Source organism: Drosophila arizonae, chromosome 3, assembly GCF_054131065.1.
Source record: "Drosophila arizonae isolate 15081-1271.41 chromosome 3, UAZ_ARI_1.0, whole genome shotgun sequence".
NCBI lineage: Eukaryota > Metazoa > Arthropoda > Insecta > Diptera > Drosophilidae > Drosophila > Drosophila arizonae.
In genome coordinates this window covers 17,915,488-17,937,399 of record NC_142923.1, presented here as the reverse complement: position 1 = coordinate 17,937,399, position 21,912 = coordinate 17,915,488, and the positions used below count along the sequence as shown (strand labels likewise).

The 21,912-nt window shown below is 36.0% G+C and overlaps 3 protein-coding genes and 2 long non-coding RNA genes across 12 annotated transcripts in view; 2 read left to right on the top strand and 3 right to left on the bottom strand.

Annotated features, from left to right (window-relative positions):
* Positions 1–5,709, bottom strand: part of rau (RA domain-containing protein rau) — a 33,358-nt gene extending 27,649 nt beyond the window's left edge. Inside the window, exon 1 of one of the 2 annotated variants that reach the window (XM_089463602.1) lies at positions 5,166–5,709. The gene's annotated coding sequence lies outside the window, so the exon portion shown is untranslated. The remainder of the gene's footprint in view (positions 1–5,165) is intronic. The other variant, XM_018004704.2, reaches the window with a different exon arrangement.
* A 6,242-nt stretch (positions 5,710–11,951) lies between these two features.
* On the bottom strand, positions 11,952–12,974 carry LOC149269811 (uncharacterized). 5 transcript variants are annotated; one of them, XR_016268977.1, is made up of 3 exons: positions 12,956–12,974; positions 12,302–12,431; positions 11,952–12,232 (listed from the first exon to the last, which is right to left on the bottom strand). It is a non-coding gene; the product is annotated as an uncharacterized LOC149269811 (long non-coding RNA). The 5 variants fall into 5 exon arrangements; XR_016268975.1 differs by having other exon boundaries at positions 12,938–12,956; XR_016268974.1 differs by lacking the exon at positions 12,956–12,974 and adding an exon at positions 12,938–12,952 and having other exon boundaries at positions 12,302–12,452.
* Positions 12,975–13,511: 537 nt separating this feature from the next.
* LOC149269810 (uncharacterized) lies at positions 13,512–15,555 on the bottom strand. 2 transcript variants are annotated; one of them, XR_016268972.1, is made up of 4 exons: positions 15,396–15,555; positions 14,344–15,326; positions 13,848–13,977; positions 13,512–13,778 (listed from the first exon to the last, which is right to left on the bottom strand). It is a non-coding gene; the product is annotated as an uncharacterized LOC149269810 (long non-coding RNA). The 2 variants fall into 2 exon arrangements; XR_016268971.1 differs by having other exon boundaries at positions 13,848–15,326.
* Positions 15,556–16,434: 879 nt separating this feature from the next.
* LOC108612089 (uncharacterized) lies at positions 16,435–19,211 on the top strand. Of its 2 annotated transcripts, XR_016268970.1 has the most exons (4): positions 16,435–16,565; positions 16,622–16,759; positions 16,814–18,927; positions 19,014–19,211. XR_016268970.1 is itself a non-coding variant. In XM_089463721.1 (2 exons), exons 1-2 carry the CDS (start codon positions 18,894–18,896, stop codon positions 19,151–19,153), a joined length of 174 nt encoding a protein of 57 aa, XP_089319847.1. In that variant the 5' UTR covers positions 18,783–18,893; the 3' UTR covers positions 19,154–19,211. The 2 variants fall into 2 exon arrangements, 1 of the variants encoding a protein (XP_089319847.1); XM_089463721.1 differs by lacking the exons at positions 16,435–16,565; positions 16,622–16,759 and having other exon boundaries at positions 18,783–18,927.
* A 927-nt stretch (positions 19,212–20,138) lies between these two features.
* Positions 20,139–20,950, top strand: LOC108612090 (uncharacterized). Its single transcript, XM_018004991.2, has 2 exons — positions 20,139–20,274; positions 20,341–20,950. Exons 1-2 carry the CDS (start codon positions 20,166–20,168, stop codon positions 20,772–20,774), a joined length of 543 nt encoding a protein of 180 aa, XP_017860480.2. The 5' UTR covers positions 20,139–20,165; the 3' UTR covers positions 20,775–20,950.
* The last annotated feature ends 962 nt before the right edge of the window (positions 20,951–21,912 follow it).

Here is a 21,912-nt window from a genome sequence, read left to right as displayed (position 1 = left end):
AAGATTTCGAGTTGTACTGAGATCCATCGGCTAATTTAATCTACAGCTCAATATCTCTGACGCTTCAGTCTTTAAGCTATTTACAACTTTCTTTGCTGTTAAGACTTGAGAAAAATTGTAATTTTGTCTATGTTAAATTATTTAGAAAATTTATTTAAGCTAAATTTGAACTCAAATATATTCTTATCATATATATATATACATTTTTTTTTTTTTTTAAATAATCAAGGTCTTAAAAATTGTAGAAAAAATCTGAATAATATAGCTCTAGATTATCCTTTTTTTAAAGTAAATATTTACTTTTACTAATAATTATTATCAATAAGATATATTTATATCTGCATTATATTATTTTTATATATAATTAAAATACTATCATAATTTTAGTTTTCAGTTTCACTTTCTCGCCATGAATCAAAATTGGTTTTATAGCACGTAAAACAGCTAAAAGCTTAGTTAATATTTATTTAGTTAACTAACCTTTGCTTGCAGCCATTCACAATTTTTAGCGCAAAAAGTTGTTAATTACCTCATTATTAACTAATTAAACTTTGAATTTCACTTCACCTAACTCTAGACACGTTCCAAACGTTTGTTGGCAAAAAGTTATTTAGATAAATTTAGACTTTTATATAAACTAATTTAAGTGTAGTGCTTAAAACGTGTTCACATTCAATATTTTATAAGTAATATCAAATATTTTCAGTTTTTAGTGTATTACTTAAAACATGTTTAGTTAAATGGAGTTAAAGACTGAAAGATCGGTCAAATTATTAATTGAAATCAATATTTTGTTAATTATTTTTATTTGGGAATTACGCATATTCGAATAGCTTCAGAGACTAGATACCAACTTTACTCGCCTTGGCTTTTTTTTTATAGAATTCCCAGCTAGTTTGAGCTTAGCCGGAATTCCACGACATTGATGAATCAATAATTTATAGCAAGCTCTGCTGTTGGCTTAAATATTTATGAATGAGCTAAACGGCTCACTATTTGAATGCGCGAAGGCATAGTTTTACGATCGATTAGTCATAGTCACAGTCAAATATATAAATATATAGCTGGCATTCTATGAAAATGCCTATTTTACATTCAAATATCAAATATCAGCTAGAGTGTTCACCGATCATAACTCTTAATTAGAATTTAATTACCATTTTATATAGCACATATTTATAGCCCACATTTCAAGTGATCAAACTGCTAATTCTAATCTAATTTTATATATTTTCTTTATATATATTTTTTTTATCAACATCAAATATTCAGTTCGTGCTTGAGACGATTATGCGCCACGTTCGATCAGATTAGCACTTCTACATAATATGCCATAAAAAGAGCGCCATAATTGTTTTATAGCACGCCATTTAACACATTGCTGCTGTTGTTGTTGTTGTTGTTGTTAGCAAATAGACAATTTACCGATAACTTTCGGTTACCTTTTTTCACTTGTTTGTTAAATTAATTGTTAACAAAAACAGAAGCAACAACAACAACAACAACAGCAGCAGCAACCGTCGGCGACAAAGCGCCAACATTTTTCTGCTGACGCGTTGCCATGAAACAAAAAGGTAAAAAAAAAATATTAATAAATAAACAAATATCTCGATATGCATATTATGGCCGATATTTGTATAAAAATTTGCGCTGACTAAGCGCGCATTTAGCTGTAATTTAGCGTAGTTCGCGCGAATTTTCGAAAACGAGCTAAATGCTAATCAGATATATAAACAAATTATATATATACATATATTTATCTATATAGCTGTATATATTTCTAAAGAGAGAGAAAAAATCCCAATTGAATCTACTTTAAAATTTAGCTGTAAATGTTATTGAATTGCAAATCACTTTCAAAATTTGCTCATGGCACTTGAGTTTGAGCAGGAGGCTAAACGGAGTGGGCATTCGACAATCTGTTATTTAAAGACCGACTCGAAATGACAACAATTTCCACACACATTAAAGGCAGACAGAGACAGAGAGACAGACAGACAAAGAGCCAGACAGCCAGCCACATATGTATGCAAATACAATTGACAATTGTCTATTGTCTACTGCCTGCTGTTAGTAGCATGTGCGGGCGTGGCTTTACGCTAACAGCAGTTCCCAGAGACAATAGACGAAACGATAAAAAAACAACAACAAAAAAACAAACGAAAATCGAATATTATTGTAAACGTTTATGGTAATTGGACAATTTCCGGAATGTACGTTAAAAAAAAAAAACAAAAAAAGTCAGTTGAAAGTCAAGAATATAGAAAATAGAAAACGTCAGAGAGTTGTAAGAGTTAACATTTGAGCTAAGCTTGATTGATTATAAAACGAGTTAAAAATTTAAAAATGAAATATTATTAATTGTTAAACTAAAGACATTAAAGACATTATTAGATCAACAGAATGTGAATTTGGAGCACAATTTTGTTGTAAAAATGTATGAGAGCCACATCTTCTGCAAAAGTATAAATTTTCTTGATCTGTAGAATGAGCTGAGGCTAGAGCATCCACTGTCCATACGTTCTTCCGTCCGTCTGTCGTACCATCCAACCATTCCTCTATTTGTCTATGAGTCAATCGTCCATCTGAACTCTAGCAGAAATCTAGTCTTGAAAATTTATTTGTATGAAATTAAATGTACCTTCCTCTATAGAGCAAATGCCGTCCTGTAATACCTGCTTATCATTGTTGTCCTTGACCTCACTTTATTTAATTTTCCGCACGTAGGCTCAATACCAAAAATTCTGAAGGTATCTGCTAGTCAGAAACTCTCGACTAGCTCACCCAGACTTGTTTTATTTCTAATTCCTAATATCTTGCCTCGATCTCTATATGACTCTCAGGAATCCACATATCAATTACAGCTCCCCGCGATCTACAGCGCACGATAAGCGAGAAAACCGCATGGAAAACCCAATTCAAATCAATAACTCTATAAAGGCTAAAAGATCCCTCTCCTGCACAATTTCTTAATAAAAGATTCGCTAGGCCACTACGTGCTTCCCATTGGCAATATCTGAATCAGATGAGGCATATATCCTTAAGCTAGACAACACGTTTCGCTAAGCCACGCTTAAACAATTCGCCTACCTGGACGGCAGCCTCAGAGCGGGGAGCGGGGGAGGGCGCTAAACCGTAACAAACCGCACTTGACAGTGGCTCGGCGCGTTCTACAGGTAAAACTCACGTAGCAGCGACGACTCCGAGGCGAGGGTAGCTCGCCTGCTGTGGGCCCATTGTTCGGGTGCATTTCCTGATTTTTAATTAGCCAAATAATGCTAACAGGAGCGAGCAGGAGCGAGCAGGAGACCTATTCAGCTAAACGCTGCACAACGTGAGCTGCATTTTGTAATCCTCAAATGTCTCGCAGTTTTTCACATTTTCCTCAACAGTTTTTCAAGTGAAAACTCTCAGACAGGAAATTGATTCAATGTCAATTAACAATTGATGTTCAATCGGTGGACGAACTTTAGCAACTGAAGAGAAAATCAAGTAACAGCAACCACAACACCAACAACAACAATAACAACAGCAGCAGCAACAACAGCAGCAACAAGTTGCTGCAATTAAGTTGTCAAGTTTTTAGTGAAAATTTCATAATCAAGCCAGGCAAAGTGAACTTTCAAGGTAATCAAGCAGACATATGTAATATATATACCATATATATATATCATTATTAACTGCATATTTGTCATTATGAGCTGGCAAATTAGTTGCTTAAAAGCTTAGCCCAACCGTTATTCAGCCTAGACGCACTTCAATTCGGTTCATTAAGACAAATATTCTGCTGCTGTCTGTATACCACTTAATGGCCTACACAAATGGGGTATATGGGCTAGCATCTCAAATGCAGCTCATATATCTGTTTTTATCTAGGGTATCAGCTAGTCTCTTCTATCTCGCTCTCGCTCTCGCCTCGACTCGCTGCCATTAAGAAGTTTGGCCAAGAAATCAGATTTGTCGTTAATTAGGCATTTGCCTAAGTGGATGAGCTCTGAATATTTTGTTGTTTCTTGTTTTTTCTTTTATGTATGAATAATGAACAAGTCTATGGGAAATTTGTTGAAAAGCAAAAGTTTGGCAAATGATTTAGATGAGCTCGATAAGAACAACTTTGACATTTGTTTCAGCTAATGACCGAATGCAAATGGAATATTAAGCGTGTGAAAATTACATATTTTTTATGTTAAATACACAAATCCATAAAGTTAGAGTCAGTATATATGTATTTAATTGAGAGGAAATCCGTTACGAGCTACGCATTTTGAGTTTGTCGCGATGCGATTGAATCATTCGATATAAAAGACTTGATGTAAACTATTTTGTCATTATCGAAAACACTGCGGGAAATCAAGTTTATGTCTTTCATAAATATTCGAGTCGCAGCTAATTAGCGGAGGGATTCATTTTGGTAAAAAAAAAAATAAAATAAAAACAAAGCAAAAAGAAAAACGAAAAAACAACAGCAACAAAAATCATAGTTAAATTTACATATCAAAAATATTTCAGCATTTTTCTTTGCTTTTGTAAATTGCTGGGAAGGCCTTTGCCGAGTGCTTTGTGTGTGGCCCTGAAGGGCCATTAATATGTATTACTGGAGTATCGTAATGAACATATCATTCCCATCCACTGACAGCGACAATGACAAACAGTTAGCGGACATTTATAACAGCGCGCGAAATTGTTGCATTCTAATGATAACCTCAGATATCCGAGGATGATGCAGGGAAACGGAAATGAGTTGCTCGAAGAATACCGTTTGGCAGGTTCAGTCAACTCTTGAAAGCTGAAAGCCAGCTAGAAAATTCCATCTCAAATCAATTAGAAATTTCAGCTCGAATTTGATTAGTGAAAATTCTAAACTTTCGCCAAATGAAACGAAAAGAAAAACCAGATCAAACATAAAATTAAAAAAAAAAACAAGTCTGAAAAGATATAAAAAAAAAAAAAAAAATACAGGCAGATGCAAGACTTTCTAGCGGAAACCCAAAGTTTAAGTGAATTATCGCAATAAATCAATTGGGAGAAAAAAAAAACTAAAACTGGGTTACTTCAAGCAGAAGAAGAAGAAGAAGAAGCAGAAGCAACAGCCGCAGCATCAACTAGAGTCCAAGATCACTTAAGAACATTTAACAGCTGGAATGCTCCAAATGCCAAAAACTTACCTTTCAAAAGTTCAATCAAGTTCTGATCTTTTTTGGGATAATCCAAAGTGTGTATGTATGTGTGTGTGTGTGTGTAATCCCAAAAACAATGTTGATGGATTGTAAATACACTAAAAAAATGCACAAGGCCGTTTATTGTAGTTGTAGGTTTTTCTTTTTGGTTTTATGGTTTATCTGTTTTCTTTCTTCCTCTCTTTTGTAGTTATGCTTCTTCTTTTGTTATGCACTTCACATTTTTATGCGTAGCCAAAGGCGCGTACGTGCCGCATTATGCTATATGATATCGATTCCGATTGGGACAGGAAACAGGTGCAACAGCCCCTTGACGGCTTTTCGCAATCACTTCTTATTTTGTTTGCTGTCAAATTAAAACTTGTCGAAAATGCACTTTCAGTTTTGTTTCGCACTAAAGAAGCTGATAAGATTTTCAACAGTTATTTGAAGCAATGAGAGCGCTAATCGTGATCAACACAAACGAACAACCGACCGTTTGAATAAACCGCACTCAACAACGTTGCGAGCACAACTGAATGGAGTAGCGCTGCTAGCGTCGAGGGCTAGCCATAAGCAAGTGAACGAACTGCTTGCTAGCGCTCACACATACACTCGAGTTCCGGCTCTCTCGCTCTCCCTCACAGAGTCGGAGATCAAGCGAAGTGCCTGAGCGCAAGCAACAATAATAACAGCAGCCGGCAAAGTACTGGCAACATTTGATGCTTACCATAGTAAATGTAAAAAGAGCGAATCATAGAAATATTATAAAAACAATCTATAATTAATTATGGTCTTATCAAACTTTGTAGTAAAATAATATTAAATATAATAATATACAATACAATAACAATGCAAAACGCACTTACGCTTAGCAACATTCTAACTACCACGCAACATTGTGCTGCGTGGCTAGCAACATAGCATATACTCTCGCTCTCGAGCTCACGCTCTTTTCATTTACTTTTTCACTCACTCATTTTGTTAGCCAGCCAGCGCAGCGTGGGTGCAAAGCAGATGGTGCTGCTCGCTCTCTCAACAACGTAGGTGAGCGTGTGTGCATGTGTGGGTTGATTTTGAAGTTTTGCTGCTGAGCTGTGGGCGACACTGTCTGGGCGAACTAGTTCCACTTGCTGCGCTGCTCATTTCGAGTAGGCAGCGCGCAACAAAACGAGTTTCCAATTAGAAGTGAAGTTGCGTTTTGCATGTGGGTTTTGTTTTTCGTTTGGGATGGGTAATAATTGCAAAGAGAGAATGAGTAAGAGCGGGAGAGAGCAGAAATGCATTGAAGCGCCGGATGGGCTTGGATAAACACAAATGGTTTTGTTTGTGTGTGTGTCTGAAGTGGAAATGTATGCAGCAACATGCATAAGCAACATGCATAAGCAACATGTTGCTTGCAAGCGCATAAGAAAAACATAAAAGTTCTTAGAACTTTAGTTATTATGCGCACGTTTCTAGCCGTTTATGGGTTAAAGACTCTTATGGACTTGCCATGAAATATTATAGCCATAAAACAAACAGAAAATGGCGAAGATAAAAACGTTTTAGCTATGGTGCTACACACGAACAGCAAAATGAAAGTCAAATGCCAAATGTAATTTGCTGGCAACATGGTCATTATATTTAGCTATAATTTATTTGTTCAAGCCAACAACAAATGCAACAAATTAATTACATCAAAAACAAGAAAAAAAAAGTTTATAATGAAAGTGAAAATCCACAAAAAAAAAAAAAAAAGAAAATTTATGTAACAAAAAATAATTATTTTGGTTTGCCAATCGAAGTCAAGCAGATGTTCTCGCAAAATGTTGCCAGATATGTATTATTTATAATATATAATTAAAGGCTGCCGCTTTTCGCTTCACGTATATACGAAATTAGTATGTACTAAATTTCGTAACAATAGATTTTAAGTTTGAGCCTCAAATTTTGAGGGCTGAGCTTGGGCGACACATGTTTATATACATTTTATATAAACATATGTATATATACATGTTTCTATACATGTGCTTATATAGCATAATAAACGGTATTGACATTTGATAATGGTCTGTTATGACAATATTTGATGACTTTGATAAATCGATGTGTTGACAGGAGGAAAAACTTTTTTCTTTTTGCGAATTATGCGGAAACAAATTTTGAATTTGTTTTCATTTTTTGCTGTTGTCTTTGAGGTAATTATGAAACGAATTTATGGCAAAGTAATTAAGTGCTTAAAAACTTTGCGATTTTGCCAATTAAAAAGGTCAACAGATTAAGAAAATAATAAATAATATGAAGCAGTTTAACTTGAAATGAATACCAAATTGATAAACTTTATATGCGAAGATGAAGCGTAGCTTAAGCTAGCCCAGAAGTAAATTCTGTCTCGTCTGCTTCTTTTTTAGATAAGTTAATGGTAAACAGTTAAATATTTGTTTAGAACTGGATCGTATCATAGCACGCTTTTCACATGAGTGTGTGAAAAGCACACACAAAAGAGAAAAAAAAAGAAAAAGAATAAGAATAAATGAAAAGCAAAGTCTAGCTGGAGCACAGTTATGTATATGAATATATATGTGCATATGTATAAATATATGTATATATTTGGTGTGTGTGTGTGTGGAGTTAGGCGTTGAGTTATGCCAGGAATGAGCAGCGCAGCATGCTCCAATTACAGCTGCAACGGCGGCTTCAAATTGTGTAATGCAAACGCAGCCCTAGCTCAACAGCATCACTCTGCTGTCTCCCTCTCCCTCTCTCTCCCTCTCTCTCCCTCCCTCTCTTTCATTCGCTCTTCGACTGTTGCCGGCTGCTAGCAAATGGGCAGCGGTCAGCAGCTGCCGCCACAAACGTGCTCCAAATGTAAACAAAGCAAATCGTTGGGGCTGCCGTCGCATCTGCCGCAGTTGCCGCAGTTTCTGCTGCCGCTGCTGCTGCTGCAGTTGCAGTTGCACTTGCTGCCGAGTTGCATCTGCGACGTCTGCCAAGTGGCAAAGCCACTTCCTCAATTCAAGCCCCTCGCTCGCACTGCGCTGTGGCTGTGGCTGTAGCTGTAAATCAAAAGAGCTAAAGTGGAAGAGGTAGACGGAAGAAAACAGAAAAACAAAGAGAAAAAAAAACAGAGGCTTGCATCTTGCAAATGATGCTATCAATCAAGTTTTATGCGCGCCGTATCTCTCAGATACAATTGTATCTGCCGCACAGCATAATTGAGTTCTTTTCTGGCTCTGCTCTGCTCTCAAGTGGCTGCTTGTTAGGCGCACTTAACGGCCAAAGATGCCATAATGCCATAGAGCCATAAGGCCTAAATAGACAAATAATTGATACGAATCGAGTTTGACCAGAATTTATGTTCATTGCTTGCTGTGCATTAGCAGCAAACACCTTCAATTGCAGATTACATAACTTGCTATGGACGAGCTACTGAATTCCTTCTCTATTTCTGTTTTCCCTTCTAAATATACGAAAGGGGCAAAAGAACTTGAGATTTTGATATAGTACGATGTAGCTCATCCTGCTACAATTATTTAGAATCTGGATTTTAGTAAAAAATAAAAAAAAAAAACTATAAAGTATAAAGTATAAAAAGTATAAATTAGAAATTTTGCAAATAAAATATTAAATATTAAATAATATATCTGAGCAACAATGAGAAATGAATAAGAATGCATAGGATTCTTCCAATTATTTTATATATATATATATATATATAGAATAAATATAGTGATTTATATTTATTTCTTTTTATTAATAATTTATTTTTTAACAGAAAAAAAAAAGTAATCTAGTGTTAAGTAATCGGTGCAAAAAAAAAAATTGTAAGCAATTAAATTATTTCTAGATAAATATAATTATATATTGATTATAGGAATACATAAGATCTACCTCTGTTAGCTACATTTCAATGGGCTGATGCTTGATAGAATAAAGATAGAATGAGATAAAATCCCCTATCTACTACTATTATTCAATTCTACTGCTAATCTTGTATATACATTCTTTAATTGTAGTATACTAGTATTATAATAGCTGTATCATATTGAATGAGGTGTGTGAGGAAATACCTCGCACAATGCAAACCAACAGCTTTCATAGCAGGTAGGAAGCATATAGGATGAGATGCGATAATATTCCCCATCTACTACTACTCTTCTACTACTATTATTAAATTCTACTGCTATTATTGTTTATATACTATTACAATACTATTGTTATAGTACTGGTAAACTGTGTATTATACTACTATTGTATACACATATCATTTATATACAGTGCATCATCTACCCCTACCAGCAAGAAATATTGATTTATGCATGGCTATCTGTATTTATGGCCAGTCTTATCACACCTACGATGGCTCTGCTAAGGGGCAAGCATTGGCTCCCCATTTTGCTCGTATCTTAAACTGAAATTTAGTACAAGGCGAGAGCTGTTGACTCCTGCCAGCTGGTGACTTACTATGGATAGCAAGCCGAGAACGGATGGACCGACGGACGAATGGACGGACGGACGGACGGATGGATGGCTGGACGTTGGCGCTGCGTATCATAAACATTAACTTCCGATTGTGACCTCTCAGGTGGCAAGTGCCACGAGCTGTGCCGCAAAAGTCATTAAGCCACACAAAAAAAAAAAAAACTCTAAACTTGAGCAGCTGAACGGCAACAACAACAACAACAACAGCAACAGCTTGAGCTGCAGCTTGAGCTAACAGGTGGCACAGCTCTGGCTCTCGTCTTGCTCATATCCGCTGTCAACGTCTGCTTTTGGCCAGCCTTTAGGGCGGAAGGGCGGGTCAAGCGGAGCCCCAACGTCAACTGCGACTGCGACGGCGACGGCGACTGCGACTGCCAGCTGGATTAGCAGCGGCGGCCTTCCCATCATCTGCGTTTATCAGGTAACATTTTTATTTATTTCATACACATACAAAACACGACTTGAGGCCCCGACACAATAGAATTAGTCGAAATGACGCGATTTATAATTTGCATGCGATTTTTAGTGCTCATAAAGCTTTCTTAGATTTCGCTACGCATATAACAAAAGATGCCCAAAGTTCCCAACGATTTCAGCTGAAATGACCTTGAGAGCTGCTTTTCGAGCGCATGCTTTGTAGTGTATATCGCTCTGACATATATTAATTGCCGTACAAGTCTATATGATAATGGATGAAGAGAGGGAGCAAGAGAGATGGGTAGATAGAGTAAAGATACATATATTAATCAAATATATCTCAGGTGAGCTTTAAATATGATAGAAACCAAATAAATATAGATTATAAATAAAAAAAAGTGATAATGTGAAAGAGTGAGAAAGAGAGGAGAGAGGGGGCACGAGAGGAAAAAAAAACAAATTGAGAGATAGAAAAAGGGTCTACAGAGTAGAAGAGAGAGGGAAAGAGAGAGAGTATGAAAGAAACAGATAGAAAGGACTAAGAGAAACATAGAAAGGGATAGATATAAAAATATAAAATAGTTGATATCGAGAGAGGAAGAGAGATAGAGGGTGATGGAGGCAGTGAAAAAGAGTAGAAGAGAAAGTAAGAGAGAGAGAGAGAGAGAGCATGCAAAAGGAACAGAGAGAAATTGAAAGAAACATAACAAGAGATATAAATATAGACTCGTATAAATATCAAAAGACAGTTGCAGAGCCAGAGAGCTCTCTCTCTCTCTCTCTTTTTCTTTCCTTCTCTCATTATCACTATCTCTTTCAGCAGTTCTGTTCTTTACCCCTTTTTTATTTAAGATTTGATATAATTAAGAGAATATATAACATCTCACTTAAGTGAGGTTTTACTGTGTGTCCATTTGCTTTGTTGAAATTCTGATTGAGATCTTTTGGTCTTTCGTGTTTCTCTGCCATTTTCTGCTACCTGTCTACTAATTTCGTAATTAAGATGATAAATTATTGAGCACAGATTTATTGTGCGAACTGTTCAAGAACAACATATTTCACAAGCTAGCCAAGTCAGAGGCAACACAACGACCTTAGGCAACTGCCTAGGGCTTTCACTTTCATGCGGCTTGATTTATAGAGTTGACAACAATGCATCGCCTTCACGTTCGATTCTCGATTTACAAGAGACTCAGTCACCCACGTTCGCAGTGCCTGCACAATAAATCTACATCAAACGACTATTTAAAATCGCGATCTGGGTAATGCGACGGGGCGGGGTGAGGAGCAGAGCAGAGCTGAGGAATCGCAACGACCGCAAATGACGCGAAATAAAAAGAGCAAATAATAAGATTGGGTTTTTCCTTAAAAGAGCCGTAATAACAGACTTTCGATCACAAGCATTTGACACAAAAAGTGTGAAGAGAAAATCCCCCGCGCGAAAAGAAAACGAGGTGTGTTACAAAAGTTGTGAGAGCTGCGACATACCCGGCACAATGCTGCCCTCTTATTAAGGCATGTTCTTGTTGGTAGTGCTTGACTGGGAGATACTCTGTCAATAGCAAAGAACTTTAACATAACCCGCCAGCTGTTGCCTCTCAAATAAGCTACAGTAAATGAATCATCTCATTTTGGAGATCTTAAACACTATTTGCGATATGCCACGTCCTCAAACAAATTTGAAATTCATTTTCTAGCTCTATCTGAACATTGCATTTCTGTCTAACTGAACCTTTGCCACCTGCTGCGTATAACTAATATCAGACACACACCACACACATGAATATTCCCGATGTTCATATTCCCAATGCATAAGGCACAAATCATAAAGACATTTATATCATAAAATGTCTAAATTATGCTCAAGTAGACACTGAAAGCTATGCCCATGAGTGTCGAAAGACCTGGGAGAACTCTTTAGTCAATGCATATTTATTATTGTAATTGCCAATGTGAAAACAGTTTTTTAATGAAGTTTTCGGCACAGCTTGCTCTTTGGCGCTTTCTATATAGAAATCAGTCACCAAGACCAGTAAATCCAGGGTCTAAAGTCCATCCGTCATCCCTATACGGTGCTGTCCTTGGTAGATCACTGTTTTGTTCCGGATAAAACACTGGTTCACCTGGTTCAGCTCCGAATTTTAGTTCATCCGTACCACTTTTCGGTGCATCACCGGCGGAGCAAACAACGTAAACTATTTCGAGCATTATAATTATTAAGTATATATAGGACTATTATGTCCAAATCACTTTCATGTACTTACAGAGGATTTGGAAGAGTAAGAACGTGTATAGAAACATGGTTGCCATCGTTAGAAATTGGAGTCTGGTTATTCCTTCTGATCATCTGGTTTTATAGCCTTCGCTAGATCAAAGCGTGTCCATTTATATTTGCTATGGAAGGTCGATTAAATGCTTAGATGATATTTGAGATGGACATGATTAAATTAGTCAATTTGCTATGCAAACCACATTCGTCATGTGGGCGCATGTCTTATATAAGTTTTCGTATTTCCAAGTGCCCTCGAATGTCGCGTTGAGTAACAAATTATTTTTCGATATAATATATATATATATATATATATATATATATATATATATATATATATATATATATATATATATATATATATATATATATATATATATATATATATATATATATATATAAATAACATATATATGTATATATATAGTTATCCAAAATCGAAAATATCCAAGTAAGTAATTTGGGTTAACTACACAATAATTTCAAGTATGTAGGTTTCTTTTTTTTTTTTGATCAGGCATATTTTATAAGTGATCCTTTTTCCCGAACGTTCAACTCTAGCCCTTAGTATAATATAATTTTTAAGCTGTCAAAATGCAGCAACTTTTAAAACAGCCCATGTTTACTCAACAATTATAATACGTAGTACACAATTCGTTATAGTGTTGCAAAACGTTGCAAGCGTCTCGAAATGCGAAATGCAATTGTAAAACGTTTTGATCGGCATTTCAGATGCTGATTTTAATTTAAATAACAAAATTGTGAAATTGTGAGCTGCTTGTAATACGCATGCAACATTCGGCTTGTTAACTCTCTCTCTCTCTCTCTCTCTCTCTCTCTCTCTCTCTCTCCTCTCTCATCCTCTCGTCTCTTCTCTCTCATCTCTCTCTCTCGATCCTTCTCCTCTCTTCTTGCTCCTCTCATACATCTCTCTCTCTCTCTCTCTCTCTCTCTTGAATATGTGTGTCAGCGAGTTGCATTTTAGTCTAACTGAACCTTAGCCACCTGCTGCGTATAAATAACATCATTTACACATATGTACACCTAGAAGCACACAGACACACACCACACACATGAATATTCTCGATATTCATATTCCCAATGCATAAGGCACAAATCATAAAGACATTTATATCATAAAATGTCTAAATTATGACCAAGTAGACACTGAAAGCTATGCCCATGAGTGTCGAAAGACCTGAGAGAACTCTTTAGTCAATGCATATTTATTGAAATTGCCAGTTATTTAATAAAGTCTTCGACACTACATGCTCTATGGCGTCTTCTATATAGGAACTATTTGCCAGGACGTCCAAAACCAGGGTCTATATTATCAGGATTAAATCCCCCAACTTTAGAATTACGATGGTCAATTCCACTCTTTAAAAGAACCCCAAAAGGAGATGGCTCAGTTGACTGGTCGTCGACTTTTAGTCCCCCAGTCGGATCGCCGGCGGAGCAGACAGCGTAAACTATTTCGAGCATTATAATTATTAAGTATATATAGGACTATTATGACCAAATCACTTTCATGTACTTACAGAGGATTTGAAAGAGTAAGAACGTGTATAGAAACATGGTTGCCATCGTTAGAGATTGGAGTCTGGTTATTCCTTCTGATCATCTGGTTTTATAGCCTTCGCTAGATCAAAGCGTGTCCATTTATATTTGCTATGGAAGGTCGATTACATGCTTAGATGATATTTGAGATGGACATTATTAAATTAGTAGTGCTATGAAAACCACATTCGTCATGTGTCCCCATATCTTATATAAGTTTTCGTATTTCCAAGTTTCCTTGAATGTCACGTTGAGTCACAGAATATATATATAGCCAAAATCGAAAATATCCAAGTAAATAATTTGAGTTAACTACACAATAATTTCAAGTATGTAGGTTTCTTTTTTTTTTTTTTTTTTTTGTTCAGGCATATTTTATAAGTGATCCTTTTTCCCGAACTTTCCACTCTAGCCCTTAGTATAATATAATTTTTAAGCTGTCAAAATGCAGCAACTTTTAAAACAGCCCATGTTTACTCAACAATTATAATACGTAGTACACAATTCGTTATAGTGTTGCAAAACGTTGCAAGCGTCTCGAAATGCGAAATGCAATTGAAAAACTTGTTGATCGGCAATTCAGATGCTGATTTTAATTTAAATAACAAAATTGTGAAATTGTGAGCTGCTTGTAATACGCATGCAACATTCAGCTAGTTAACTCTCTCTCTCTCTCTCTCACTCTATCTGTCTATCTCTCTATCTCTCCCTCCCGCTTTCTCTCTCTTTCTCTATCTCTCTCTCTCTCTCTCTAGCTCTACCTGAATTTAATATGTGTGTCAGACACACAGACACACACCATACACATGAATATTCTCTGTTTTGAGCACATTTTGTTCTTATTATTGAGACACTATGCAATGCAATATGATACTTCGAATTTTCTCTATTTTATTATAATTAATAAATTGAATATATTGAAAATTCATTTCTAATGCTTTTATTCATGTAAAATTACTAACAAATTTTAAAAAAATTTAAAGAAGTATGGTGGAAAAAATGTCTCAATCGACACGTCACCTTCGACCCTGATTAAAACTAAAAAATAAAAAAAACTACTCAATATTTTTGAATCAAATAAAAAACATTGTAAAGATGTGCCAATTTCTAATGATTTAAAATTATTCGTAATAAATTGTCACTTAAGGTTTCGCTAAAATCTCAGGTTGAACTGTTCAATGTTCTTTAGCCAATGCATATTTATTAAAATTGCCAATGTGAAAACAGTTACTTAATGAAGTCTTAGGCACTGCATGCTCTATGGCGTTTTCTATACAGGAATTATTTGCCAGGACGTCCAAAACCAGGGTCTACTAGACTAGGAGCCCAAACATTATATCCGTCATCCAAACCTACATGAGGCGCAGTTACATCTTCTGGGTCTTCAGTTGTCTCTTCGCCGAATTTTAGTTCATCCGTACCACTTTTGGGTGCATCGCCGGCAGAGCAGACAGCGTAAACTATTTCGAGCATTATAATTATTAAGTATATATACGACTATTATGACCAAATCACTTTCATGTACTTACAGAGGATTTGAAAGAGTAAGAACGTATATAGAAACATGGTTGCCATCGTTAGAGATTGGAGTCTGGTTATTCCTTCTGATCATCTGGTTTTGTAGCCTTCGCTAGATTAAAGCGTGTCCATTTATATTTGCTATGGAAGGTCGATTAAATGCTTAGATGATATTTGAGATGGACATTATTAAATTAGTAGTGCTATGCAAACCACATTCGTCATGTGGCCCCATATCTTATATAAGTTTTCGTATTTCCAAGTGTCCTTGAATGTCACGTTGAGTCTCAAATGCTTCATTCTTTTCTAATAACTAGAATCACATACTCATCTGTCGATTAAGAATTAAGAGGCAACAGTAGCTTATGTGCCTGTGGAAAGGGGCATCCCGAAAAACGCGGGATAGCCCAAGCCTTTAGCATCGTTATTAGTCGCTCAATATGTGTACTTAAACTAACCTAATAAGTAACGATTTTCAAGGTATTATAATTATTATAAGTATTATTATTTCAATGTAATATAATCTGCAATCGTAAAAGTATAATGTGACATTTTGAAAAGAGTTATATTTCAATAAACAATCGATTTGATTTCAAAGCAATTAAATATAGGTTGATTACGTCATGGATTTGATATGTAGCTGTCAAGCTTCTGCTCAAGATAATAATGAAAGTTGTCCAGTATAATACTGACACCCAATGTTTCCAAAGTCCAAGTCTCAATTGGGGAATTTTTCAATTTCGGGAGAATCCAATAACAGAAATATATACAATATGCGCATGGATCTGAGGTTCTATGCCCTGCATAGGTTATGTTTTGACAAACAAACTCTAAATATTGATATAAATATATTGTTGTTATTTAATCGATTGATTCGATCAGAAAAGAATGAAGCATTTGTGACTCAACGTGACATTCAAGGACACTTGGAAATTCGAATGCTTATATAAGATATCTAAACACATGACGAATGTGGTTGTCATATCAAATTTACTAATTTAATCATGTCCATCTCAAATATCATCTAAGCATTTAGTCCATCTTCCATAGCAAATACAAATGGACACGCTTTAATCCAGCGAAGGCTACAAAACCAAGAATATCAAATAAAATAACCAGAGTCCAATCCCAAAAGATGGCAACGATGTTTCTAAACACGTTCTTACTCTTCCATATCCTCTGTAAGTAATTCCAGCAAACTTCCAGCCCAATGCATACTTAATAATAATGGAAATAGTTTATGCTTTTTGTTCTGCCAATGACGCATCGAGTAATGTTGCAATAGAGAGGAATGATTCTGTGAAAGCGTCATCAAATGACTCGGCCTTAAGCAAGCCTTCCGTATTGGAATTGTTGACCGGTGAGAAGGTTGTAGGTAAGCAAATAATAGACTACAATGTGCATCCAATTCCATATCCATATCCCATAGATATAGAGCAACTATATAAGAAAAGAGATCGGCATAGCGATAATGACAATGAACTGTTAGAACTTCTACAGCAAGGAGATTGCGTAGAATTTTTAAGTGCAGTTTTTCCGAAAGGTACATCAGATCCAAATGATGTTTTGAATCAATTGAAAAGAGCAAAGCGACTAAAAGGGAGATTCTTGAAATCGCAGGAAAAACAAAGTGAAGCACAGTTGCTAAAGAAAAGCCTATCTGTACTATCTAAATATCTCAAGGCTCATTCACAACAGAGTCCACACTCTTTGAATAAGCAACAGGAAAATAATTTCAAAACTGTCCGAGATGGTATACATCAACTATATAATACCATCGAAGCTAGTTCTCAACAGAGTGAGCCAAATCCAAACGGGGAGCTTCAGGAAAATTTATTGACGTCCTTACAAGGACAATTAACACAAGATGCATTTAAAAACTTCACAGCTGAACCAAATTTAACATCAATTATAAAACAAAGTCTATCTCAACTATATGGATCAGGCGGAGCTAATTCTAGCAATGATTTGAGTCTCTGGAACATCGAGCAGAAACCGGACTTGAAAAGTGTCCTAGAATTGGTATCTAAATTATATGAAAATCACAAAGAGAATTCTAGACAGAACGATAGGCTGCCAGACCAAGAAAGACGTTTTCTAGCTCTAGCGCTAACTCGCTTAAAATTATATCTCAATTCGTATACTCGAAAGTATTATTATTTGTTGACCAGACGGGAGAGAGCCAACTTAAGCAAACTTCGAAAAGAAGTAGCTTCGGTAAATGTACGTTTCAAGCGACTACCTGAACATCCACACGAATTGAATGCAGCCCCGGTTATATTACCTTTTGCTATTGTAAGTCCCGTGTTATTACCCATATATTTGGGGCAACAAGTAACAGAAGAGCCGAAAGTTGTAACAACTGAAGCCGCATTAACAACAGAAACAACAGAGGAATTAACAACAGAGCCCTTTACAGTAATGCCAGAAACAACAGAGGAATCATTATCATTGCCAGAAGTGCCAGATTTCTCAACAGAAGCACCCAGCCTGCCAGAATCAACAACAGAAGATGCAGCACTGACAACGGTAACAAATTTATTCGATGTGCTAACTGAAGAACCACCAAAAGTTACTGAAACCCCAATAGAAATTATGGAAGTCTCAACTGAAAAACCAAAAGAAATGATTGAAGTCTTAACTGAAAAGCCAATAGAAATTATTGAAGTCACAACTGAAAAGCCAATAGAAATTATTGAAGTCTCAACTGAAAAACCACCAGAGCTTTTATTATTCCCAACGGAGGGAGCATCAGAACCAACAATTGTAATAGATGCAAATGGTAATAATCAGGCGACAGGAGGAGGAGGTGGAGGTGGAGGTGGAGGTCAATTTGGTGGTAACATTATCCAATCAGGTGGTTTCGAATTTCCAGTTTATCAGGAGCGTCCCTTACCATTGTCTGTTCTACAACAGTTAACATTATTGGGATATGGCCAACTATACGAAAAATATTTTTATACAAAGCCCCTCTTATTGAGTTCTTCCAGTCATCATTCAATCAGGTATCCTGCATTCCTTAATGAGGAGTGAGTCTTGAGAGTCTAAGCTCTATACGACTATCGACAATTACTAACATTGTTTCAATAAATCTGAATACAAAATAAAAAATTATATTAAATCCAATTAAAAAAAAAAAAAAGAAAAACAAAGACTTTTTTTATTTATTTATTTATTATTATTTATTTATTTTTATTTTATTTATTTATTTATTTATTTTTATTTATTTATTTATTTTTTTTTTTTTGGTAGTAGATTAGCAAAACTTAAAATTTTCAATAAATATTTTATTTCAATTTAACGATATCAAGCTAATAATAAATATTTCCATTGCTATTCCAATAAAAATTGTGTTTATTTCCCCTCAAGAAACGACGCCATAAAAGTCGCTTGCTATAAAAATGCAGAGTGTTTCAACTGATTTCATAGCTTGAGAATTCTGTGAAAATGCCATATAAAGTGCAAAAGAAACATACGAAACGCATTTGCTACTCAGTTACAGTACGGAAATGAAACTCGTATCGCTGCTCTTGGCTTGTTTGAGTAAGTCAGTGCACCAGCTTTCAATTACATCAATTACTTAATATATTAGTAACATACTGAGCTCTGTTTCTTCTTTATCCATAAAGTTGCGCTGCTCAGCCAGCTGTCAGCTAATGATCTCGTTCAGGCCTCACCTGCCGATGAGCTTGCCATCAAGGAGCCATGGAATCATGAGAATAATTCAACAACCCACAAACCTCCATACAAGATCTCTGACGACATTTAGAGGGCAAACAGTTGCTTATGAGTGTCTTACGCATTAAATAAAAATCAAGTTCACAATATGCTGTAGACGAATTTTATTTGAAAGGATATTACAAAAAAAAATAAAGTAAAATAAAAATAGAAGTGATTTAGACGGGAATTGCCGCATGAAACTAGGATTTATTTTTAATGAATACTACACTACATTCTCTCGATCTCAATACAAAATTTTGAGCTTAATTACATCTATGAGGTGAAATCCTACAGGTTGAAAGTCAATGTACATATATCTCAAATATATTGATACCCAATTCAATAATTATTTGGTAAAGGGGAATATATGTATTTTATTTATTTTTATTTTGTGATGCATCAATTCATTCCATTCTTTATCAAAGACTTATTCGTGTTATACTTAAAAAAAAAAAACATAAATGAATAATTATTTTGTAAAGGAGAATATATGTATTTTATTTATTTTTATTTTCTACTAGATCAATTCATCAAGCCCTTTATCAAAGACCTAAGATACAATTTAAAAAATTAATTGAATAGATAGTTCGTAAAGGGGAATATACGTATGTATGAATCTATTTATTTTTATATTCAGAGCCATCGATGCATCCAATTCTTTATCAAAGACTAAACATAATTATTTGGTATAGGAAACTACATACATATTTCATTTATTTTAGTTCTCAATTCTTTATCAAAGACTTATGAATAAGTTTTATATAGCTGATATATGTTTGCGCATCATGCGTATATTTCGGTCTTTCTCTCCTCTTCTCTCTTCACTATATATATATTATATATTGTCTGCATTTTACTGTAGGAACTGCAATTTGTTTTCCTCTTAAGTTTTCCCTTGATGCTTCTGTTTCTTATCAGAATGGAAGGTAATTGAAATGACTTTGAAGTCGAGCATAGCCAAATGCACTTTCGCAAGGCTCAATTTGATGGCCATCTTATCAGCAATTATGACGGGCTATAAACTCTAATTGATTATTGCCAGAGCACTTGGGCCAGTCCCAATGCTCTCCATTTGCCTGTATAAAAGTGATCGGAGCGATGCTGGGCAACAGTCAGAGACATTCCGTAAGAAGAACATGAAACTTGTAGCAGCTGTTCTGTTTGCATGCGGTAAAGTAACAAATAGATCTAGTCAAACGTATAATAAACTAAAAACAGTCTCGGTGATTCTCATAGTGGCAACACTTGCGCTGTTGCACAGCGTTTACGGTACACCGGTGCCGCCGGCGAATCCAGAAGCGCCCGCTGCCAATGCCAAGCCAGCAGCGAATCCAGAAGCCAATCCAGCATCCAGCTCAGCGCCAAATCCAGTGCCAAACCTAAAAGGGCCAGCTGCCAATCCAGCGCCAAATCAAACCGATTTGCTGCCCAATGATGAGCTCCTGGGTACCACAGCGGACAACTCCAATCCACTATACCGTGTCAGTCTACAGGATGCCGATGCGAAGGAAGCAGCTCCAGTCGCAGTCCACAGCTTAGCTCCAAGCAACAGCAATTTGCCAGCAAATGCCGCCTATCCAAGTGAGGCTGCTCCTTCTGTAGATGCGGCTCCCAATTTGAATGAAATCGGTGCCGATGGAGCAGCCGACCAGCAGGTCTTGGTTGTCTAAGGAAGCGAGCAATAAGCAGCGTCAGGTAAATGCACACTACCACATGCAAAGCTAAAGCGCACACATACTTATATATACATACATTCATATATATGTATACCCTAATATGCTTATATGTATATACATTATGTATTCGAATCAGCATGAGCAATAAATAAATTGCATTTGAAAACAAATTGAACAGCTTCATTTTATTGTTCAACACTGGATTATAGTGCTATATATTCCTAGCTATAGAGTAATGGTAAATTGGAAAATCTACTTAATCAGCTCACTTACTTTAGAGGAGTATTAGGCAGTCGGTCACGGCCGAATTTTCTCTTGCGAATTGGTTTGAAAACTGGGCTTATATCGAATTCAACTGTTCACTGGGGCATGGCAGTCACATGCTATTCCCAGACATCGAGCCCCTGACCGGATTTGTATAAAAACAAAAGAGCGAAAGATTTGCAAATTAAGTCGAAACTCGAATACTCTAACCAGAAAGCAAAGTATGTTTGAGTTGTAAACAGTTACAATTATAGCTATATCCGAGATAGCTTTCCACTCAGCCCGGATTCTCAGCGATCCGCGATGTGAAACCTCTCATGTGCCGAACTTGAGATACCCCATGCAAGAGTAACAGAATGCTAAAGCGCACAGGGAGGTGGTGGCAAAAAAAAATCACTTACAAAGAGGAAGCGACAGCTACAGCAAGTTTTATGAATGAAGTTACCAATCTCTGTAAACTTGAAGGCGACAAAGAAATGAAAAAAAAAAAAACATACAAAACAAAACAAAAACCAAACTCAACCACAAGACAATGTAGAGGACGGAAGCAGCGGCAGCGGCAGCTGAAGAGAGGTAAAGGGAATATCCATAGACCATATTCATTGATCAATAGCAGAGGCAAGAGCTGAGGCAGCGCTGAGCCAGAGCCGAAGACACGTTGGTAGTCGTGGCCGGGCTCATCCGCTGTCTGGGAGCATATCATTAACAGATGTGATTTAAACACGTTCGGCAAATAAAAAACGATTTAGGCTTTATTTGTCGGCTACATATATATATATATATATATGTATGTGTGTGATCTCAACTATAATTTGCCCATCAATAATATGGATTTATGTATTGTCACTGTTCACATATCAATTTGCAT

Bases quoted from the DNA above. Each gene is read 5' to 3' on its own strand.
- LOC108612089 (XM_089463721.1), top strand. From the start codon at position 18,894: ATGAAACTCGTATCGCTGCTCTTGGCTTGTTTGA. The intron at 18,928-19,013 runs GTAAGTCAGTGC...TTATCCATAAAG, and splicing joins GCTGCTCTTGGCTTGTTTGA to TTGCGCTGCTCAGCCAGCTG.
- LOC108612090 (XM_018004991.2), top strand. From the start codon at position 20,166: ATGCTCTCCATTTGCCTGTATAAAAGTGATCGGAGCGATGCTGGGCAA. The intron at 20,275-20,340 runs GTAAAGTAACAA...TGATTCTCATAG, and splicing joins AGCTGTTCTGTTTGCATGCG to TGGCAACACTTGCGCTGTTG.